The sequence below is a fragment of the Dendrobates tinctorius genome, unplaced genomic scaffold, assembly GCF_039654945.1.
Source record: "Dendrobates tinctorius isolate UK_male_01 unplaced genomic scaffold, ASM3965494v1 ptg000270l, whole genome shotgun sequence".
NCBI classification, from domain to species: Eukaryota; Metazoa; Chordata; class Amphibia; order Anura; family Dendrobatidae; genus Dendrobates; species Dendrobates tinctorius.
Window position 1 is genome coordinate 8430251 of NW_027361937.1, and position 22853 is coordinate 8453103.

At 43.7% G+C, this 22853-nt stretch overlaps 1 protein-coding gene across 1 annotated transcript in view; it reads right to left on the reverse strand.

The window, feature by feature from the left end:
- The window catches only part of LOC141069645 (fer-1-like protein 4), a 232535-nt gene that overhangs the window by 49443 nt on the left and 160239 nt on the right, over positions 1-22853 (reverse strand). Inside the window, exons 29-34 of the mRNA XM_073559385.1 lie at positions 22580-22741; positions 13086-13248; positions 10684-10778; positions 9891-10016; positions 9150-9198; positions 8633-8730 (exon numbers count right to left, since the gene is read on the reverse strand). Of these exons, the coding sequence (XP_073415486.1) occupies positions 8633-8730; positions 9150-9198; positions 9891-10016; positions 10684-10778; positions 13086-13248; positions 22580-22741 (693 nt within the window). The remainder of the gene's footprint in view (positions 1-8632; positions 8731-9149; positions 9199-9890; positions 10017-10683; positions 10779-13085; positions 13249-22579; positions 22742-22853) is intronic.

A 22853-nucleotide genomic window follows, 5' to 3' on the forward strand; every position in this document is an offset into this window, starting at 1 on the left:
CCCGACGTCCACAGATGGGGGTTGTGCTCACAGCCCAACACCGTGCAGGATGCTTGGCATTTGCTCTAGAACACCAGGATTTGCAAATTCGCCATTGGCACCCTGTGCTCTTCACAGATGAAAGCACCTTCACACTGAGCACATGTGACAGACATGACAGAGTCTGGAGACGCTGTGGAGAGCGATCTGTTGCCTGCAATATCCTTCAGAATGACTGGCTTGGCAGTGGGTCAGTAATGGTGTGGGGTGGCATTTCTTTGGATAGTCCTTGATACAGTATAATTCAGCCCAATACTGTACAGTCCCTATAGTACAATGCACACCCCATAGTCTTTGACAGAGTATAATGCAGCACCCATGTTGTACATACAGTATAATACACAGTCTATAGTCCTTGATAAAATATAATGCAGCCCCCATATAGTATAATGCAGACCCCATATAATGCAGTCCCCATATTGTACATATAGCCTAATGCACTCCCCATAGTCCTCAATGGTATATAATGTAGCTCAAATATAGTACATATAGGATAATGCACTCTCCAGAGTATAATGTATCCCCCATAGAGGATAATGCAGCTCTCATAGAGTATAATTCAACCCCATAGAGTACATATAGTATAATGCAGCTGTCATGTCGGACACTGTTCACACCAGGGTGTCCGGCAGACAGCGGTAATACCCAATTCCACTACAGTATTGTCATGTCGGACACTGTTCACACCAGGGTGTCCGGTAGACAGCGGTAATACCCTATTCCACTACAGTATGCTCAGGGACTTTGTTGGGTATTCTGTTCCAGACGGGATAGGGTTAACCAGGTTGTCATGCTGGCTGAGGGCTGGGCCACGCCCTTGGTCTTTAAATAGTCCGTCCTGACTATGGGCGTCGCCGACTATAGCTTTTGCCTAGTGCTAGCAATACCGGTCAGCAGTGGTGGTTTTGGAGCGTCTGATATCTGGTGCAGTATATCTCTCAGTTGTTCTTTCTCCAATCTGTTATATATATATATATATTTGGTTGCCCTTGCACATTATTGTATTCCCTTGTGTATTAACGGTGTGGTGTTTCTTTTACCCCTGTCCATACGTATTTGTGGGGTCTGGTGTCTGGTCCCCTCACCGGGTGGAGGGTGGTGGGTTCAGCTTAGGGCTGGACAGGAGACAGGGACAGGGTGGAGGCCCAGGCAGGCACACCTTCAGTGTAAACCCTGGGTTGAGGGACAGACAGGGTTTTCCCTAGTCTGAGGGACACTGCAGGGGTCCCGGGGTTTTAGCCTAAAGTAACCTAGGCATACCATGACATTATAGTCGGCCCAAATACTAAAGTAAAAAAAAAAAAAAAAAAAGTATAGATAGGGAATATAGGGGTTACTTACTATGGATCCTATACTTTCCCTAACCAAGCAGCTGGAGGCTCTATCCATACAGGTCACTGAACTTAGAGGGGCGGTCCAGCAACAAGGCCTGTCAGCTCCTGCGGTACCTGCTGAGGCTGCAGCCAGGGCAGCTGAACCCAAGTTTACCCTTCCTGAACGATTTGCTGGTGATCGTGGTAAGTTCACAGTTTTTCGTGAATCATGCAAATTGTATTTCCGTATGCTTCCACATTCCTCAGGTAATGAGGCTCAACGCGTGGGCTTGGTGATTTCTTTGCTGAGTGGTGATCCACAGGCTTGGGCCTTTTCACTCCCTTCTGACTCACCGGCATTTGAGTCTGTAGATTTTTTTTTCTCTGCTCTGGGTTTGATCTATGACGATCCGGATAGATTAAACTTAGCAGAGTCTAAGATACGCTCACTACTACAGGGTGAGCAACCAGCTGAGGATTACTGCACGGAATTCCGGCGCTGGGCGGTGGACACGCAGTGGAATGACCCTGCGCTTAGAAGTCAATTTTTGCATGGGGTTTCTGGAAGGGTTAAACAGACTCTCCTAATGTACGAGACTCCCGCCTCTCTGGAGGCTGCGATGGCACTTGTAGTACGCATAGACCGCCGTCTCCGTCAGGGGGCGCTGGTTTCGTTGCCTCCGGGAGGTGGGGGAGTTGTAGGTGAGGTTGCCTCGGGTGAATCCGTGGAACCCATGCAGATCGCTGGTATAGCACAGTCACCGAGTAACAAGCCTAAACGTCCTTGGCACAGAAGGCAGGGGGTTTGTTTTTTTTGTGGCAAAGGAGGACATTTTATTAACGCTTGCCCCCTGGTACCTAAGAAGGGCGCGCCGGCGGAAAACTGATAGGCTCAGAGGGTTTGGAGGAGTCTTGTCTGAGCCTTTGTGTATCCTCCGTCATGGTTTCCCAGTGTATGCTCCCTGCTAGGGTAGCACTTGGGGGGCAAATGCTCTCTATTACAGTGTTTGTTGATAGTGGCTCAGCTGCCAATCTCATTGATGAGAAGTTCGCGCATACAGCGGGATTTCCGGTGGAGAAATTGCCGAACCCCATCCGGGTGGTTACCATCAATGCTTCCCCGTTGTCTCAAGGGGAGATCACAGAGTGTGTGTTGGATATACAACTCCACATTGGAGTATTACACTCAGAGCGGGTAACTTGTAAGGTGCTTAGTAACTTACCGGCTCAGATGGCTCTGGGCTTTCCATGGTTGTCATTGCATAATCCTGTTATTGATTGGAAGACCCAGGACATAATTCAGTGGAGCAGGGAGTGTCAGGAGAGGTGCCTGGCTACATGTATTTCCACTTTGACTCCCAGTATCCCGGAGCCGTTGCTGGACTATGCGGATGTATTTTCTGAGAAAGGTTGTTCAGAACTACCACCGCATCGCCCCTATGACTGTGCTATTAGGTTGAAACCAGGGGCCAAGTTACCTAAAGCTAGAATGTTTAATATCTCAGGGCCCGAGAGGCTAGCTCTCAAGGAGTACATTGCGGATAGTCTGAGCAAGGGTCATATTAGACCTTCCTCTTCTCCTCTGGCTGCTGGCTTCTTCATTGTTAAAAAGAAGGATGGCGGTTTACGCCCATGTCTGGATTTCAGAGAACTCAACCAGATTACGGTTCGTGATCCTTACCCTATGCCACTTATACCCGATTTGTTCAACCAAGTGGTTGGTGCCAAGTGGTTCTCCAAACTGGACCTCAGTGGGGCGTACAATCTTATAAGAGTCCGTCAGGGGGATGAGTGGAAGATGGCATTCAATACCCCTGAGGGTCACTTTGAGAGTTTGGTAATGCCGTTTGGGTTGACTATGGCACCGGCGGTCTTTCAACATTTCATAAATGATGTCTTCTCTCATTTGTTGGGGAGATTTGTTATAATTTATCTAGACGACATCCTCATTTTCTCTCGCGACCGTGATACACATATAGAGCATGTTAGACAGGTCCTGCAGTTGCTCAGAGAGAACAGGCTCTATGTCAAGCTTGAAAAATGTGTGTTTGTCGTACAGGAGCTACCGTTCTTGGGTTATATAATCTCCGCCTCAGGGTTTAAGATGGACACCGCAAAGGTGCAGGCGGTACTACATTGGGATCGGCCTGATAATCTTAAGGCGCATCAGCGATTTCTTGGCTTCTCCAATTACTATAGGAAATTTATTAAGAATTTCTCTATGATTGCCAAACTTACTGACATGACTAAGAAGGGTACCGACTTTTCTGACTGGTCTGAGCCTGCGGTACAGGCGTTTGAATTCCTCAAGAATAGTTTTGCCTCAGCGCCCATTCTGGTGCAGCCCGATGTCTCCTTACCGTTTGTCGTGGAGGTGGATGCGTCGGAGGTTGGAGTGGGGGCTGTACTGTCTCAGGGCCCATCTTGGGCCAAGTTGCATCCGTGTGCCTACTTCTCCAAGAAGCTGTCGCCTGAGGAGCGTAATTATGATATTGGCAACAGGGAATTGTTGGCCATCAAATTGGCATTTGAGGAGTGGCGACACTTCTTGGAGGGGGCTGTTCATCAGATTACTGTGATAACCGACCATAAGAATTTGCTTTATTTAGAATCTGCTAAGCGCCTGTCCTCCAGACAGGCTCGCTGGGCATTATTCTTCACCCGGTTCAACTTCATTGTTACCTATCGACCTGGTTCGAAGAATATTAAAGCAGACGCTTTATCCAGGTGTTTTCCTGGTGGAGAGTTATGTGAAGAGCCGGTGCCTATTCTCCAAAAGGGTGTGGTGGTATCTGCCATCACGACAGAAATTGAGGCAGAGATTGCGGAGGCTCAGGAGGAGGTACCGCCGGGGTTGCCTGCTAATAAATCTTTTGTGCCACTACATCTACGCTCTAGAGTGTTAGGCGAACATCACGACACAGTACTGGCAGGTCATCCAGGGGTTATGAGCACTCTGGAACTGGTATCGCGTCGTTTTTGGTGGCCTAAAATCCGGCAGGATGTGGCCTCATATGTGTCTGCCTGTACCACGTGCGCACGGGCCAAGACTCCTCGTTCCCGTCCCGCTGGTAGGTTGCAGCCTCTCGGGGTGCCCAGTAAGCCATGGACTGAGATTTCCATGGATTTTATTACTGACTTGCCCGCCTCGGCGGGGAACTCGGTCATTTTGGTAATTGTTGATAGGTTCTCCAAAATGTCACATTTCGTTGCTTTACCATCTTTGCCCAATGCTAAGACTCTTGCTCAGATATTTATTCGCGAGGTGGTCAGACTTCATGGTGTCCCGTCTAACATTGTGTCTGATCGAGGTACGCAGTTTGTGGCAAAGTTTTGGAGAGCTTTTTGTTCTCGCCTTGGGATCAAATTATCTCATTCATCGGCTTTCCACCCTCAGTCGAATGGGCAGACTGAGCGGATGAATCAAAACCTGGAGCAATACTTGCGCTGCTTTGTTTCCGACAATCAGGAAGAGTGGTCAGCGTTTCTTCCTCTGGCAGAATTCGCAATAAACAACCATTGCCAGGAATCGTCTGGGGAATCTCCTTTTTTTAGTGTGTATGGTCAACATCCTCAATTTTGTACCTTGAGTCAGGGGTGCTCGGTTGGCGTCCCTGAGGAGGACCAGTTGGGAGCTCAATTGTCGTCTGTTTGGAGGAGAGTCAAGCAGCGCTTGTTGAAGGTGGGTTCCAGGTACAAACGGGTGGCTGACTGCAGACGTGTGCCAGGTCCGGACCTGTGTGTGGGTGATTGGGTGTGGTTATCTACAAGGAACATCAAGCTCAAGATACCATCACTTAAGTTGGGTCCCAGGTTCATTGGCCCATTTAGGATCTCCGCAGTGATCAACCCCGTGGCATTTCGTTTGGAGTTGCCGGCTGTGTATAAGATTCATAATGTGTTTCACAAAGCATTGCTAAAAAAGGTCGTGGGTTTGGTGGATGGTTCTCCCGGGCCACCACCTCCCGTCTTGGTGGATGGCGCGTTGGAATTTGAGGTGTCCAAAGTGGTGGACTCTAGGGTTGTGCGTCGCACTCTACAGTACCTGGTCCACTGGCGTGGCTATGGTCCTGAGGAGAGGACATGGGTGCCGGCCTCAGACATTCATGCTGATCGACTGGTTACTATGTTCCATCGTCGCCATCCGGACAAGCCAGGTCCTCGACATGGTGAGGTTCCGGAGGTCCCTCGTAGAAGGCGGGGTACTGTCATGTCGGACACTGTTCACACCAGGGTGTCCGGCAGACAGCGGTAATACCCTATTCCACTACAGTATTGTCATGTCGGACACTGTTCACACCAGGGTGTCCGGTAGACAGCGGTAATACCCTATTCCACTACAGTATGCTCAGGGACTTTGTTGGGTATTCTGTTCCAGTCGGGATAGGGTTAACCAGGTTGTCATGCTGGCTGAGGGCTGGGCCACGCCCTTGGTCTTTAAATAGTCCGTCCTGACTATGGGCGTCGCCGACTATAGCTTTTGCCTAGTGCTAGCAATACCGGTCAGCAGTGGTGGTTTTGGAGCGTCTGATATCTGGTGCAGTATATCTCTCAGTTGTTCTTTCTCCAATCTGTTATATATATATGTTTGGTTGCCCTTGCACATTATTGTATTCCCTTGTGTATTAACGGTGTGGTGTTTCTTTTACCCCTGTCCATACGTATTTGTGGGGTCTGGTGTCTGGTCCCCTCACCGGGTGGAGGGTGGTGGGTTCAGCTTAGGGCTGGACAGGAGACAGGGACAGGGTGGAGGCCCAGGCAGGCACACCTTCAGTGTAAACCCTGGGTTGAGGGACAGACAGGGTTTTCCCTAGTCTGAGGGACACTGCAGGGGTCCCGGGGTTTTAGCCTAAAGTAACCTAGGCATACCATGACAGCAGCCCCATAGTCTACCATTATTATGGCCATCAAGTACTCACTGATTTAAAAAATAAAATACTCATTTCTCTCCATTTCTCCGCTGCTCCAGTCTCTGCAACGCGTTTACTCAGTAGCTTCACTGGCCAGCACAGCGTGACGAGTGATGAAGTGATGTCATTGCCCCCGCTGCATCAGACACAGAGAGGGAATGACGGGAGAGGGAGTGTCACCTGACACTCTCTCCACCATCATTGGTTTTTACTGTATCGGCATCTATGATGCTGATACAGTTGAATGTGTGATGCGGATGGGGGGGCCTGAGCCGGCGCTGGCACTATGGCCCTCAGATTCACAGGCCCTATAGCGGCCACATAGTGTGCTGATATTAACCTCACACCATTGCAGTGGAGACCCTAGGCAAATACCTAGATTTAATGCCCCTAAAGCAGGCCTTGCTTGCGGTTTTACACATTCCCTTTAAAAGGCAACTTGTTATAAGATTTTTAATGAGCAAACCAAGAACATGGTACTGTAGAATTTGTAAGCAACTTGTTAAGCGTGCCTTTACAATGGACCATTTATTAGTGCATTAGAAATATTATATTAAATATCTGCAGGTGCAGTATGTAAATATCATACGAGAAGGGCTTGTATGCTTATTACCCCCATTCATCTTTGACAACCCCTGGACCCAGTGGTGGACACAGACAGAAGAGGGCCCCAGTGCAGGAATAGTATATGAACCCTCATCAGTACAATAGTTTATGACAGAAATTCCTTGCTGCTTTGGAGGTGAAAATGTCCCCCTTACCTCATGAACCCATGTGCAACTGCACAGGTTACACCAATGATATGTCCACCTTTGTATTAAAAGCACCACTCCAGCATTTATATTCATCCCTGAGCCTAGTCTTCTAGTTACCAACCACTGTCTTCAGCTGTTCCTGGAACTGCTCCATCCCGTGGCGCCAACTTGTGACCACAACTTCTGACTGACTGGAAGTCAGCAGTAACGATCACAAGCTCTCAATGTTAGTCTATGAAAGCTTCTTTCTGTCTCATAGATTTACATTTACAGTCATGACTTCTGGATCGCCCATCAAACACTAAAACAATCTGACAGGTCACAAACTAGTGGAGAACGACCGGAGCAGCACCAGGAAAAGATGAAAACTTTAGCTTGTAAGTATAAGACAAGGTGCTGGTTAATTAGCTTAGTAGCACCACTCCAGCGCTACAATTAAAAAAAGCTGAAATGGTGCTTTAAGGCTGGTTTCACATTTGCGGACGGAGGGCTATGGACTTCCTCAGTGAAGCCCTGCCCCGTCGCGCCTCCTCTGGTTAGCTCCGCCTATTTCTGCATGAGGCTTCATCCGGCCTGCGAACCCTATCTTTAACATTAGGTACGCAGGCCGTGCTGCAGTATGCGGATGCTGCCGCATGCATCGTTTTGATGGTGCGGCGACCCGCGTAGAACGCATCATGTTGGAATTTTTTGCGGGCGCCGCATCATCAAAACAATGCATGCGGCGGCATCCACATACCGCGGCATGGCCTGCATACCCAATGTTAAAGATTGGGTACGCAGGCCGCATGAAGCCACATGCAGAAATAGGCATAGCTAACTGGAGGAGGCACGGCGGGGGGCGGGGCTTCACAGAGGAAGTCCGCTGCCCTCCGTGCTGGCATGGACTCATTCCCATCTCAGTCAGAGGAGGAAACAAAAAGACCAATCAGAGAACCAAGCAGTACTAGGAGAAGAGCAGCTGGAACTGGTAAACTGTGGTTGCTTTTTTTATCAAACCATGCTGCTTGTTTTTGTAAACAAAAATAGTGAGTTAAAACCTCTGTAAAGTGAATCTGTCACCAGGTTTTTGCTATTTAAAGGTGAGATCAGCATAATGTTGAGGCCGAGATCCTGATTCCAGGGATGTGTCACTTATTGCGCTGTAGTTTAAATACAAATCAGTGATTTATCAGCAGGAGATTATCACTGCAGGACTAGGTCTCATGTGTTGGCTAGTCAGGCTAATCTTTATAACCCCGCCCCCAATACTGTTTGGCCAGTCAGGCTAATCTTTATAACCCCGATTGGCCAGAAGTCTTAACTCTATAACTACATCAGAGAAAACAGTGATTTTATCAAAACTGCACCAAGCAGCACAGTATGTGAAACATTGCTGGAACTAGGCTGTCTGTCTCCACATTATTCTGCTATCAGAATCCACAGCAAAACCTGCTGACAGATTCCATTCAAGTTGTGTCATGTTATATCAGGGATAGATTCCACCTCAATCTAACCAGAAAATCTCACATGCCAGTAGAGTGCAAGGCGCCACCAGTTTTCACATCACAAGAAGGAGCACAGCAACATTTCAGCGTTTCCTCCCATTATTTATGACCATATAACCCAAGCATACCTTTAAAGTGGAAATTGGTTTCCTTTTTGGTTTCACAATTTCCACTTCCACTGTTTCTTCCTCGCCTGCAGCATCTATGGAGTGGATATTCATTCCATCTAAATGCAAGATGCATATAACAATATGTAAGATATTGTGTGATCACAGAATTCACCGGCCATCCTCTCAGTACGAATCTAGGTACGATAAACATTTGAAAAGGAAATGAACAACTTTATGGCTGACAATATCAATGTATTTTATGTCTATAATCCCATAAAAACCTGCAAATTATTCTTTATGATTGGTTTATAAAATAGTATAAAACGAAGCTTCATTCAGCACATTGAAGGTACATGACTCGATGCAACACATTGTGCAAAAGAACAAACACAATAATGCTCCTAAATATATTTCTGTTTATTAAAGAATCCGTTTATTTAAAGCCTCATTCTAGTGTAGGGTTTTTATCTTTGCGCCATTCTTGCTTTTTCCACTGTGATATCACCTGCCTCTACTAATTTCATGGGTTTCATACCTCCACCTTCTTCATTTTCACCTTCATCATCTTCGTCAGCTACATCCATCTACAATAAAACAATAGATGTATATACAGTAGTGGAATCCCTCTATACAATAAGTTGGACATAGGTTACTAGATGCATTTCGCTCCAAGAATAAAAAGTGTTCACTCATTAAAGATTCTACAAAACTGCTGAGTTCAGTGATTGGTGGAAGCGATGCCGGCGTGACATTACCACTGCAGCCAAACAGAGATTGGGGCAGTGGCGAGGCACAGGGCTAGGCTCACGGAGGGTAAATAAAGAGCTTACTGTCACACTTAGCGATGTACCAGCGATCCCGACCAGCGATATGACGCGGTCAGGAGCTGGTACATCGCTAAGTGGTCGCTAGTGAGCTGCCACACAGGCAGATCTCACTAGCGACATCGCTGGGGACGGGGGTCGCTACTTACCTGTGACACCAGGCGATCCTGCGTCCTCCCGCCCGGCTCCACGCGTCGCTGGTCTCCACAGCAGGAAGCGCCGCAGGAAGCTGACGACGAGAAACAGTCCAGCCTGTTCTCGTGCGATCAGCGATAACCAGCGGGGGAGCGGGTCGTAGGTATCACACATAGCGATGTCGCTAACAATATCGCTATGACGTCACTAGTTATAGCGATATTGCTAGCGATATCGCTTAGTGTGACAGGCCCTTAATATTTTAGTTTTCTGTAATTTTTGCCTATTACGTCTATGAATAAGCAATTGGCACATACATGATCTTCCATGTCCCTTAGAGATTCATAGTATTTAGACCACCAGTCCAGCTCTTCAGGATCCGGTCGCTCTTCTTCTAGCTCTTCATCTTTGGTAACTTTTTTTCCTAAGCTCTTCAAAGGATCCTGAAACATGGAGATAGAAATTAGCATATATTACATAATGCACTTGTAGTGGGGCAATGAAAAACTAGATTATGTCCCTAACGCTATATTTGTTGAATTAACCCTTGGGTGACAAGCTCCATATAAAGTAGATTGCATTTTACCAGCACCTGAGAGCTGAAAAATTTAAGAGTTAGGAATGGAGGATAGTTACTTCCTCAGTAATGTGATTTTGGATGCTGATGTTTTGTTAAGACGGCCGGGGTCTAATGAAGGTCCCAGTGGCTGCCATATTACTACACCTATGAACTCGAATCTGTTCCTCGGCTTTATTGGACATTTTCAGTTTAAAGAAAAAAAAATGGCAGAATTACTGTTTTTAGCTCACGTCACTGCCCCCAAAAATGAAATTAGAAAAGATCAGATCAGTTGTAGTGAATCCACCTAATCTGATACTAACTTGCCACCATCTTCACTGTCTATCAAAGCTGCTCTCGTTGGTCTCTGGCAGTTTGTGACCTGACGGATGTTTTATCGAGCGAGTTGGAGGTCACAACTAAATACAAGTCTATGAGATCCTTGTTCTGGTAGTCAAAGACTTGCATTGAGAGCTTGTAAGTTATTATTATTATACTTCTCTGAAGCATTTTATGTAAAATTATATTATAATCTGTTGGTTGTACAATACCATTACTAGGTTAAGAGGGTTGAACTTTCCATCCCTTTCGTCCTCCACATTGATAACAGCTGTCTGTGAATTCAACCGATAAAAGACTTTCTTCTCTGCAAAAATACAAAATCCATTGTTTCAGATTTCTTGAAGGCAGTGTAGCCCAGCCATGTTTCCTTACTTGGGTCTAAATCTATATTTGGAAAATTAAAACTTTCTAATCTATGTTTATGTTGCTGCAGCTATGAATTAAACCATTGATAAGTTACAGATACTATAATGTACAGTCGCAATCAAAATGATTCAAATTTATTGCTAATTAGATTTTTAGGCACAATTTGCAAAATTTCTGCTGTTTTCAATATGTCAGTCAAGAACAATTTAGATAGCTCAAAACAACTAATACAACAAGTGGCTTGCTATATTAGTTATATTTTAGTATATCCCCCTTCCTGCTGTAAATAATAACTCATAAGAGCACACATTTGCAAATCAAGTGTTGCATCATAATCAAGATTTTTATCAGTTGCATCAGTTATGCCTGCTATAAATGCATCAGATACCTGGCCTTGCTAGGGAGTTGTTAATTGTGATGTTTGATTGCATGTTAGGTATATGACTACTTCAAGAGTGCTTCACAAAGTTAGGAGATTAGATGATTGTCTTCCACAGAGAAAGGGATAGAAAATGATAGTAAAGGCATGGTATGCTCCTAGAGATACAGCTGGAAGCATAGTTCATAAGTTCAAGGTTAAAGGAACATTGGCTATGCTACCTAGAAGAGGCAGAAAGAGTAAAGGCCCCGTCACACATAGCAACTTACCAGCGATACCGACACCGATATGAAGGTGTCAGGATCGCTGGTAAATCGCTATGTGATCGCTGGTGAGCTGTGACACAGACAGCTTCACCAGCGATCAGCACAGCGATGCCGAGCGCCCGGCATCGCTGGCCATCCTGTAAAAAATAGAATCAAAATAAAAAATATAGTTATTCTCACCTTCCGACGTCCTGTTCAGCCATCCCGCCTCTCTCCACGCTCCGGTCCCAGTGATCCTTTGCACGAATGACCGCGAGATGTCACTGTCTCGCGGGATAACAAAATCTCGCGGTCATTCGTGCAAAGGATCACTGGGACCGGAGCGTGGAGAGAGGCAGGATGGCTGAACGCGACGTCGGAAGGTGAGAATAACTATATTTTTTATTTTTTTTATTATTTTTTACACCTGATCGCTGGTCTCCCGCCTGTCACACACAGCGATGCGTGCTGGCCAGCGGGAGACCAGCGACCAAAGAAATGTCCGGAGATTTCTTGCAGCGATCAGCAATACCGGCAGGGGGGCCGCTCGCTGATCGCTGTCACACATAGCGATCTCGCTGGTGAGATCGCTGTTATGTCACAAAAGTTGTGACTCAGCAGCGATCTCGCTACCGAGATTGCTTAGTGAGACGGGGCCTTAAGTGATCACTGACTGCCACCAGATTCCTAAGGAGATGGTCAAAAATGCTCACCTGACAGGAAAGAACCTGAAGCAAGCTTTAGTCATAACAGAGAGTGAAGTTTCAGTTTGCTTACTAACCATTTCTACTTATCCAAAAGCCAAGGAAAATTGGCACTAGTAGGTTTAGCCATATAAATGAGTCACATATGTTGTGGGAATCTAATATGTGGACCAATGTACTAAATTTAAACTTTTCAGGCCTATGGGTCAGTAGTATGTCAGGAGGAGGAAGAATGAAGCATATACTAAAAAGAACATCCTGCCTAAAGTAAAGCATGGCAGCGCCTTGGCAGTGGGACAACTTTGCTTTTTCTTACACTGGAAACCTGCAGTATCTGGAGAGATAGATTCAGTCAAGTATCAGGAAATCCTTGGAGAAAACATCATGCTTCTGTGAGGAAGCTGAAGCTTGGCTATCATTGAACCTCACAACAGGATAATTTTCCCAAGCACACCTCAAAATCCACCAAGACTTGTTTTTAGAAGGAGTCATGGAATATTTTGAAGTAACCTTCACGGTTGCCTGACTTTAATCCCATAGAAAATCTTTAGTGGGATTTTAAGAAGACGTTTGCAGCACACAATCCTAAGAAAATTAGTGAAATAGGGGCAATTGCTGAAAATAAATGGACTAAGATTTCTCAACAACACTGCCAGAACACTGCTGGTGTCTGGCTACATATCACGATTGCATCAATAGTGATAAAAAATTTAATTTTGTGTTGAATTTGAAGAAACAACTTATTATATTAGTTATGTTGAGGTATTAAAATTGTTTGTAAATTTTGCTAATAAACTTAGTTAGGGTTGAATTATTGTGATTGCACTTTATAGATGGTTTTGAAGACAAATACATTAAAAGCATTAAAGCCATGAAGTTCTACTGAGCCAAGGGCTACATTGTAATGGAATTCTTACTCTTATCTTCTGTTTCTTCACTCTTCTCTTCCAATTCCTTTGGTGCAAACTTCATAAGATGAGACACCACTGCAGATCCAACCATGACAGAGCGGCCAAATGCTCGTTTTTCAACCACGAAGATACTCAGAGGTGGATGTAGATATACTTGCTCTGGGAGTTCCTGTGATTGCATTGATAATATTCAACATTTCTTTTCTGTTACAATGGTCATGTCAGCCTCAAATGTACTGCTGTGATTCTACTTACAGTACATATGTACAATATGCACTCACAGTACATATATGCAATGTTTTAATAGAGAGATCCAAAAACATGTCATGCTGTCTTACAAACATACCGGCCAATTAAATATGGTTAAAATATTGTAACGCAGCGGTGTCCACGCTGTGCAGTTATGAGGCAGTGACCCAAGCAAGTTCAAAACAAAAAGGTGTTTAATGTCTGTATACTATGAGTTATTTTTATATGGTTTCAATCAGTTTAATATAATATACACTGAGATGAGGTAAGCAAAAGGTCACTGAAACTTAATTAAGATAAAGGAATGTAAATTACTGGTCATTTGTTTATCCATCAACAAAGGACCATTGATATTCAAGGCAACTACCCTAATTAGATTGGGTGTGTTAACTTTCCCAAGGATGTTATCTTGTGCTCCGAAGCACCTCCTCCAGCTTGCTGTATTTCTGCCATGTGGCACACAAGAGGCCCCCTCCAGCTTCCTGTATTATATACTGGTTAAAACAGGTATTGAGGGGATGTGTTTATAGCCAATGTACAATAGACTTGTGACATCATTCTCCACATGGTGGGGCTGGACACACCTTTTAGCTGGACATTTAAAAGAAATAGGACACATGTGCTTGCTCTCTTTTTGGCTCCTGGAGGATGACTGGTCGACGTCTATCTGAATAATGTAACGTATGAATAATGCTTGTTTCTGATTAATGCATATGTATTTATAGTTTTATACTGTTTATTATTTGATCTTATCATTTATTAAGTAAATCAATTTAGTAAATTCAATTCTTGTGTGAGCATTTTCTTATTCATCACAATCCATTGGAACCCTTACAATACAATGTCCAACAAAAAAATTCACTCAGTGCACAGCATGCTGTATCTTCCGGATCGCAGCCGGGTAAACAAAACGCCTGTCCAGGACAGTTGCCGTGACCGACATACTGCTGGGTACGCAGGGAGGGTTGCCAGTACCTTTGGCTCCGCTGGCCCTGTGTTAACTCACACAGGGCGTGCTCTGCAGATAGAATCATAGAATCGTAGAGTTGGAAGGGACCTCCTGGGCCATCTGGTCCAGCCCCCTGCTCAAAGCAGGATTCGTTAAATCATCCCAGTCAGATGTCTGTCCAGCCTCTGTTTGAAGACTTCCATTGAAGGAGAACTCACCACTTCTCATGGTAGCCTGTTCCACTCATTGATCACTCTAACTGTCAAAAAGTTTTTTCTAATATCTAATCTGTGTCTCCTCCCATTCAGTTTCATCACATTGCTTCTAGTCTTTCCTTGTGCAAATGAGAATAAAGTTGATCCTTCTACAATGTGACAGCCCTTTAGATATTTGTAGACAGCTATTAAGTCTCCTCTCAGTCTTCTCTTTTGCAAACTAAACATTCCCAAATCCTGCAACCTTTCCTCATAAGACAGGGTTTGCAGACCGGTCACCATTCTGGTTGCTCTTTTCTGAACTTGCTCCAGTTTGTTGATGTCTTTTTTAAAATGTGGTGCCCAAAACTGGACACAATATTCCAGATGAGGTCTGACCAAAGAGGAGTAGAGGGAAATAATGACTTCACGTGATCTAGACTGTATGCTTCTGTTAATACATCCTAGAATTGCATTTGCCTTTTTTGCTGCTGCATCACACTGTTGACTCATATTCAGTTTGTGATCTATTAGTATACCTAAGTCTTTTTCACATGTGCTGTCACTTAGCCCTATTCCTCCTATTCTGTATATGCTTTTTTCATTTTTATTGCCCAGATGTAGTACTTTGCATTTCTCCCTGTTAAAAACCATTCTGTTAGTTGCTGCCTACTTCTCCAGTTTATTTATATCTTTTTGAATCCTCTCTCTCTTCTCTAGTATTAGCTATCCCTCCTAGCTTTGTGTCATCAGCAAATTTAATCAGTTTACCCTCAATTCCTTCATCTAAATCGTTGATAAAGATGTTGAACAATACAGGGCCCAGGACAGAGCCCTGTGGTACCCCACTTGAGACATTCTTCTAACTGGATGTGCAGCCATTTACGACCACTCTTTGGGTCCGATCACTAAGCCAGTTATGAATCCACCTAACAGTTGCCTTGTCCATTCCATACTTAGTCATTTTTTCAATAAGGATTGTATGAGATACTTTGTCAAATGCTTTGCTGAAGTCAAGATATACTATATCTACAGTATTTCCTTGATCCACCCAATCAGTGATTCCGTCATAGAAGGAAATTAAGTTAGTCTGACATGACTTATTAGTTACAAACCCATGCTGACTCTGTTTAATCACTTCATTCTTATCCAGGTACTGACATACATGTTGTTTAATAATTTGTTCAAAGATCTTTACTGGTATAGAAGTCAGAGTCACCGGCCTATAGTTGCCTGGGTCCACCTTCTTCCCCTTTTTGAAGATAGGAACAACATTTGCTCTTCTCCAGTCTTCTGGCACTTCTGTTCTCCAAGAATTTTCAAAGATTATGGAGAGGGGTTCAAAAATTTATTCTGCTATCTCCTTCAGTACTCTGGGGTGTAATTCATCTGGACCTGGAGACTTGAATTCATTTAGGCTAGCTAAGTGTTTCCTCACTAGCTTTCTGTTTATAGATATCCTGGATTCTTCTATTCCCTTAATAGGACAGTGAAGAACAGTTGATGTTACATTTCCTTTCTGAGAGAAAACAGATGCAAAATAGGAATTTAAAAGTTCAGCCTTCTCAACATCCTGTCTTACCATTTCATCATTTTCATCCTGTAAAAATCCTATAGCATCTTTGACTTTTCTTTTACTTTTGACATATCCCCAAAATCCTTTATTATTGCTTTTGACATCTCTTGCAAGCCTCAATTCATTTTCAGCTTTAGCTAATCTGATTTGTGCCCTGCAGGTTCTGCAGACAGCATTATATTCTTCTTTAGATATGCCTCCCTCTTTCCATTTTATAAACATTTTTTTCTTCCTTTTTAGCATGTGCTTAAGTTCTGTGTTCATCCTTCCTGGTTTCCTTAAATGCTTCCTATTCTTCCCTCTTTTCGGAATTGTTAGCAACTGTGCTTTGAGAATTTCATTTTTCAAGATTTCCCATCCTTCCTGGACATTTTTGTCTTTAAGGATATCCAGCCATTGGATCCCTCCAATTCTCTTTCTGAATCCCTTAAAATCTGCCTTTCTGAAATCTAACCTTGACGTCTTGAGTCTTCACAGGTCTTCCGCCTCTAGTTATCCAAAATTCTAAAATAGCATGGTCGCTACCTCCTAGGGTCCCAGCCACTTTTACCTCCTCAACCATTTCCTCCCTGTTTATAAGGATTAGATCCAAGGTAGCAGTTCCCCTTGTTTTCTCCCCTACCTTTTGGAAAATAAAGTTGTCAGCAAGAGAGGATAAGAATTTCCTTGACCTGTTAGTTTTGCCTGAGAGAGATTCCCAACAAATGTCTGGATAGTTGAAATCTCCCATAACAACTATGTCATATTTTTTGGAGAACTTGGCCATTTGATGCATAAAGAGTTCATCCATATCTTCAGCTTGCACAGGCGGCCTGTAGTAAATGCCTACAAAGGTGTCCTTTCCATTGTTCTGTCCTTGTATTCTTACCCAAACAGTTTCCACAGAACTCCCAGTCTCTGAAGCTTCAATCTCTGTGCAGATGTACGCGTTTCTAACATACAATGCGACACCTCCTCCTCGTTTATCAAGTCTGTTTCTTGCAAATAAGTTGTATCCTTCTAGTCTTGTATTCCAATCATGTGTATTGTCCCACCAAGTTTCAGTGATTCCAATGACATCATATTTCTTTTCCTGTGTTAGTAGTTCCAATTCTCCTTGTTTGTTGCCCATGCTTTGTGCATTAGTATAGAAACATTTTAGTTTGTGATTGGTTTCTCTTTCTCCAATATTTTTATTAATTAGATTCTTTTGTCTTTGTCCTTCCTTTCCACTTCTAATAGCAGAGTTCTCAATAGCCTTTGTCAGGTGTATGGCTTTTTCTGGTCTTTTGCTTCCCTTCCCATGTTGTTCTAGTTTAAAGCTCTCCTTACAAGTGTAGCAAGGCGACTTCCAAATACATGTTTTCCAGTCTTCGTAAGGTGCACCACATCTCTAGCAAGTAGTCCATCGTATAAGTAATTCACTCCGTGATCTAGAAATCCAAATCTTTGCTGACGGCACCATCGACGAAGCCAGTTGTTCACCTGCAGAATCTTATTCCACCTCCTTGTTCCATGGCCATCCACTGGGAGGATGGAAGAGAAGACCACCTGCGCTCCCAGTTCTTTCACTTTCTTGCCTAAGTCTTCAAAGTCTCTGCAGATGGTTTCCAGGTCATTTCTTGCGGTGTCATTTGTCCCCACATGTCGTAGCAGGAATGGGTAGTCATTAGTGTTGAGCATTCCGATACCGCAAGTATCGGGTATCGGCCGATACTTGCTGTATCGGAATTCCGATACCGACTTCCGATATTTTTTCAATATCGGAATTCGGCATCGGAATCGGAAGTTCAAAGTTGATTGACAGACTGACGTCATCATGATGCGCGATGTGTGCGCATCATGATGCGCCGTCATTTCGGGCCTTCCGGGGGTCTCTGCCGGCCTGCCGGGGGGCTGTGCCGGCCTGCTGGGGGGCTGTGTGGACTGCCCGGGGTCTGTACCGGCCTGCCGGGGGGCTGTGCCGGCCTGCCGGTGGTCTGTGCACCCTGTGGGGGTCTGTACCGGCCTGCCGGGGGGCTGTGCCGGCCTGCCGGTGGTCTGTGCACCCTGTGGGGGTCTGTACCGGCCTGCCGGGGGGCTGTGCCGGCCTGCCGGGGGGCTGTGCACCCTGTGGGGGTCTGTACCGGCCTGCCGGGGGGCTGTGCCGGCCTGCCGGGGGGCTGTGCTGATGTCCGGGGGTCTGTGCAAGCATCGTCCGATGGGACTACAAGTCCCATCGGGCGATGCCTGCTACCATGACAGTGATTGACACATTAGCCAATGATGGGACAGTAGTAGTCCCATCATCCGGCTAATGTGTTAAATGTTAAAAAAAAAAAAAAAATACTACATACATACTACATGCATGCTACGTACATACTACATGCTACATACATACTACATACATGCTACATACATGCTACATACATGCTACATGCTACATACATACCACATACATACTACATACATACTACATACATACTACATATATACTACATGCTACATACATACCACATACATACTACATACTACATACATACTACATGCATGCTACATACATACTACATACATACTACATGCATGCTACATACATACTACATGCTACATACATACTACATGCTACATACATACTACATGCTACATACATACTACATGCTACATACATACCACATACATACTACATACATACTACATACATACTACATACATACTACATGCTACATACATACTACATATATACTACATGCATGCTACATACATACTACATGCTACATACATACCACATACATACTACATACATGCTACATACATACTACATATATACTACATGCATGCTACATACATACTACATATATACTACATGCATGCTACATACATACTGCATGCTACATGCATGCTACATACATACTACATACATACTACATGCTACATACATACCACATATATACTACATACATACAATACATTCATACAATACATACATAGACATACAGTACATATAACATAGAGTAACATACTTACCAATACTTGTCACATTGTTCCCCGAAGCCATTGTCTTTTCCGGAATGAATATTAACATAACAAACCACAAAAATACTCACCCACGATCCGAAGCAGTCCACGAGTGTGTCCCACGACGATCTTGGGTAGAGAACTGCAGCATCAGCTGTTGCTGCCGTTCTCTACGGGCTGCAGGAATCCAATGACGGAAGGTAGGTATCCTTCCGCACTGTATTCCTCCGCCACTTAAAAAAAAAAAAAGTCCCTAGTCTCACTTTATGCCATTGCTGCGTGGGAAATTCCCACACAGCAATGGCATAAAGTGAGACTAGGGACTTTTTTTTTTTTTTAAGTGGCGGAGGAATACAGTGCGGAAGGATACCTACCTTCCGTCATTGGATTCCTGCAGCCCGTAGAGAACGGCAGCAACAGCTGATGCTGCAGTTCTCTACCCAAGATCGTCGTGGGACACACTCGTGGACTGCTTCGGATCGTGGGTGAGTATTTTTGTGGTTTGTTATGTTAATATTTATTCCGGAAAAGACAATGGCTTCGGGGAACAATGTGACAAGTATTGGTAAGTATGTTACTCTATGTTATATGTACTGTATGTCTATGTATGTATTGTATGAATGTATTGTATGTAGTATGTATGTAGTATATATGTGGTATGTATGTAGCATGTAGTATGTATGTAGCATGCATGTAGTATGTATGTAGTATGTATGTAGCATGCATGTAGTATGTATGTAGTATGTATGTAGCATGTATGTAGCATGCATGTAGTATATATGTAGTATGTATGTAGCATGTAGTATGTATGTAGCATGCATGTAGTATATATGTAGTATGTATCATGTAGTATGTATGTAGCATGAATGTAGTATATATGTAGTATGTAGCATGTAGTATGTATGTAGCATGCATGTAGTATGTATGTAGTATGTATGTAGCATGCATGTAGTATGTATGTAGTATGTATGTAGTATGTATGTAGCATGCATGTAGTATATATGTAGTATGTATGTAGCATGTAGTATGTATGTAGCATGCATGTAGTATATATGTAGTATGTATCATGTAGTATGTATGTAGCATGAATGTAGTATATATGTAGTATGTAGCATGTAGTATGTTTGTAGCATGCATGTAGTATGTATGTAGTATGTATGTAGCATGCATGTAGTATGTATGTAGTATGTATGTAGTATGTATGTAGCATGCATGTAGTATATATGTAGTATGTATGTAGCATGTAGTATGTATGTAGCATGCAGTATGTATGTAGCATGCATGTAGTATGTATGTAGTATGTATGTAGCATGCATGTAGTATGTATGTAGTATGTATGTAGTATGTATGTAGCATGCATGTAGTATATATGTGGTATGTATGTAGCATGTAGTATGTATGTAGCATGCAGTATGTATGTAGCATGCATGTAGTATGTATGTAGTATGTATGTAGCATGCATGTAGTATGTATGTAGTATGTATGTAGTATGTATGTAGCATGCATGTAGTATATATGTAGTATGTATGTAGCATGTAGTATGTATGTAGCATGCATGTAGTATATATGTAGTATGTATCATGTAGTATGTATGTAGCATGAATGTAGTATATATGTAGTATGTAGCATGTAGTATGTATGTAGCATGCATGTAGTATGTATGTAGTATGTATGTAGCATGCATGTAGTATGTATGTAGTATGTATGTAGTATGTATGTAGCATGCATGTAGTATATATGTAGTATGTATGTAGCATGTAGTATGTATGTAGCATGTATGTAGTATATATGTAGTATGTATCATGTAGTATGTATGTAGCATGCATGTAGTATATATGTAGTATGTAGCATGTAGTATGTATGTAGCATGCATGTAGTATGTATGTAGCATGCATGTAGTATGTATGTGGTATGTATGTAGCATGTAGTATGTATGTAGCATGCATGTAGTATATATGTGTTATGTATGTAGCATGTAGCATGCATGTAGTATGTATGTAGTATATATGTGGTATGTATGTAGCATGTAGTATGTATGTAGCATGCAGTATGTATGTAGCATGCATGTAGTATGTATGTAGTATATATGTAGTATGTATGTTGCATGTAGTATTTATGTAGTATGAATGTAGCATGTATGTAGTATGTATGTAGTATATATGTAGTATGTATGTAGTATGTAGTATGAATGTAGCATGTATGTAGTATGCATGTTGTATGTATGTAGCATGTAATTTTTTTTTTTTTTTTTTTTACATTTAACACATTAGCCGGATGATGGGACTACTACTGTCCCATCATTGGCTAATGTGTCAATCACTGTCATGGTAGCAGGCATCGCCCGATGGGACTTGTAGTCCCATCGGACGATGCCTGCACAGACCCCCGAAGCCTGCACAGACCACCGGCAGGCCGGCACAGCCCCCCGGCAGGCCGGCACAGCCCCCCGGAGCCTGCACAGCCCCCCGGCAGGCCGGCACAGCCCCCCGGAGCCTGCACAGCCCCCCGGCAAGCCGGCACAGCCCCCCGGCAGGCCGGCACAGCCCACCGGAGCCTGCACAGACCACCGGAGCCTGCACAGACCCCCTGGCAGGCCGGCACAGCCCCCCGAAAGGCCCGTACAGACCCCAGAGAGGCTGTACAAGGGCAGGAAAGGGTTTTTCTTATTCCGATACCGGAAGTCCCATAGACTTGAATGGGACTTCCGGTATCGGAATCGGCGATACCGATACTTTTTTTAAAGATCGGCCGATACCATCCGATACGATACTTTGAAGTATCGGACGGTATCGCTCAACTCTAGTAGTCATCTGTAGGTCTGAAGAGTCCTGATATCCTGTCAGACACATCTTTAATTTTTGCACCTGGAAGACAGCACATTTCTCTTGAAGTTATATCCGGTCTGTAGATAGCGGCCTCTGTTCCTCTCAACAGGGAATCCCCCATGACCACCACTCTCCGTTTCTTCTTCACAACATTTTTCTTTCTCCATCCAGGAGGACTCTGAAGGCGTACAAGGTTGCTGTTTGTGGGCAAAGTCTTATCCTGATGTATTTCTTCACCAGAGCAACACTGACTAAATCAACACTCCCAGCAGTGATTTTTTTTCCTTTTCCAACCTGTGGCCATAGGCCACTCATAAGACCTGGGCTGGAGGAAACGGACCGGACCCCACTACCCTCCTGCAGTCCGTTTCAAAATTAAAAGCCCATACCGGGTTTTCCTAAACAAACTCCTTGGTCCAAATAGCTTGACCAGGTTCAAACTTACTTTTATTCTGCCCTGCGAGTCACAGGCCCATTGCTGTGATCACAAGGCACTCCAGCGGAGCTAATACATTTCAGAGCACATCCTGGGGGACACATAGCGACCCTCGCGACCCTCACATATGATACCGGTCACTGCCTCACAATATATATAGATCCATAAATGGCGCTATAATAATAAATAATAATAATCCACCATTGGAACAATTCAGGTATTTTACGTATGGCCAAAGCCCTTGCAAAAAAAAAAACAAACTAGAAAAAAAAAAATATGACAATGTTGTACTACTCACCACATCGATATATTTCACAAGTTCAGTGAAATTGGGAAATTCTTTGCAGCTCAGTATAACCTCAGATTCCACTATTTTTCCAGCACATTCAATCCGCACCTGAGGCTGCTCAACTTCAAATAAGTTTATCCTTCGTAAATCTCGCAGTCCCCAGAAAAGAACCTAAAAATAAAAATGTTCAAATAAACGATAAATACAAATGTGTATTGAAAGTGTCCATACATATAATCTATAATTAAAATATTGCTTCCATTGTCTTACTTACTCTAGATAC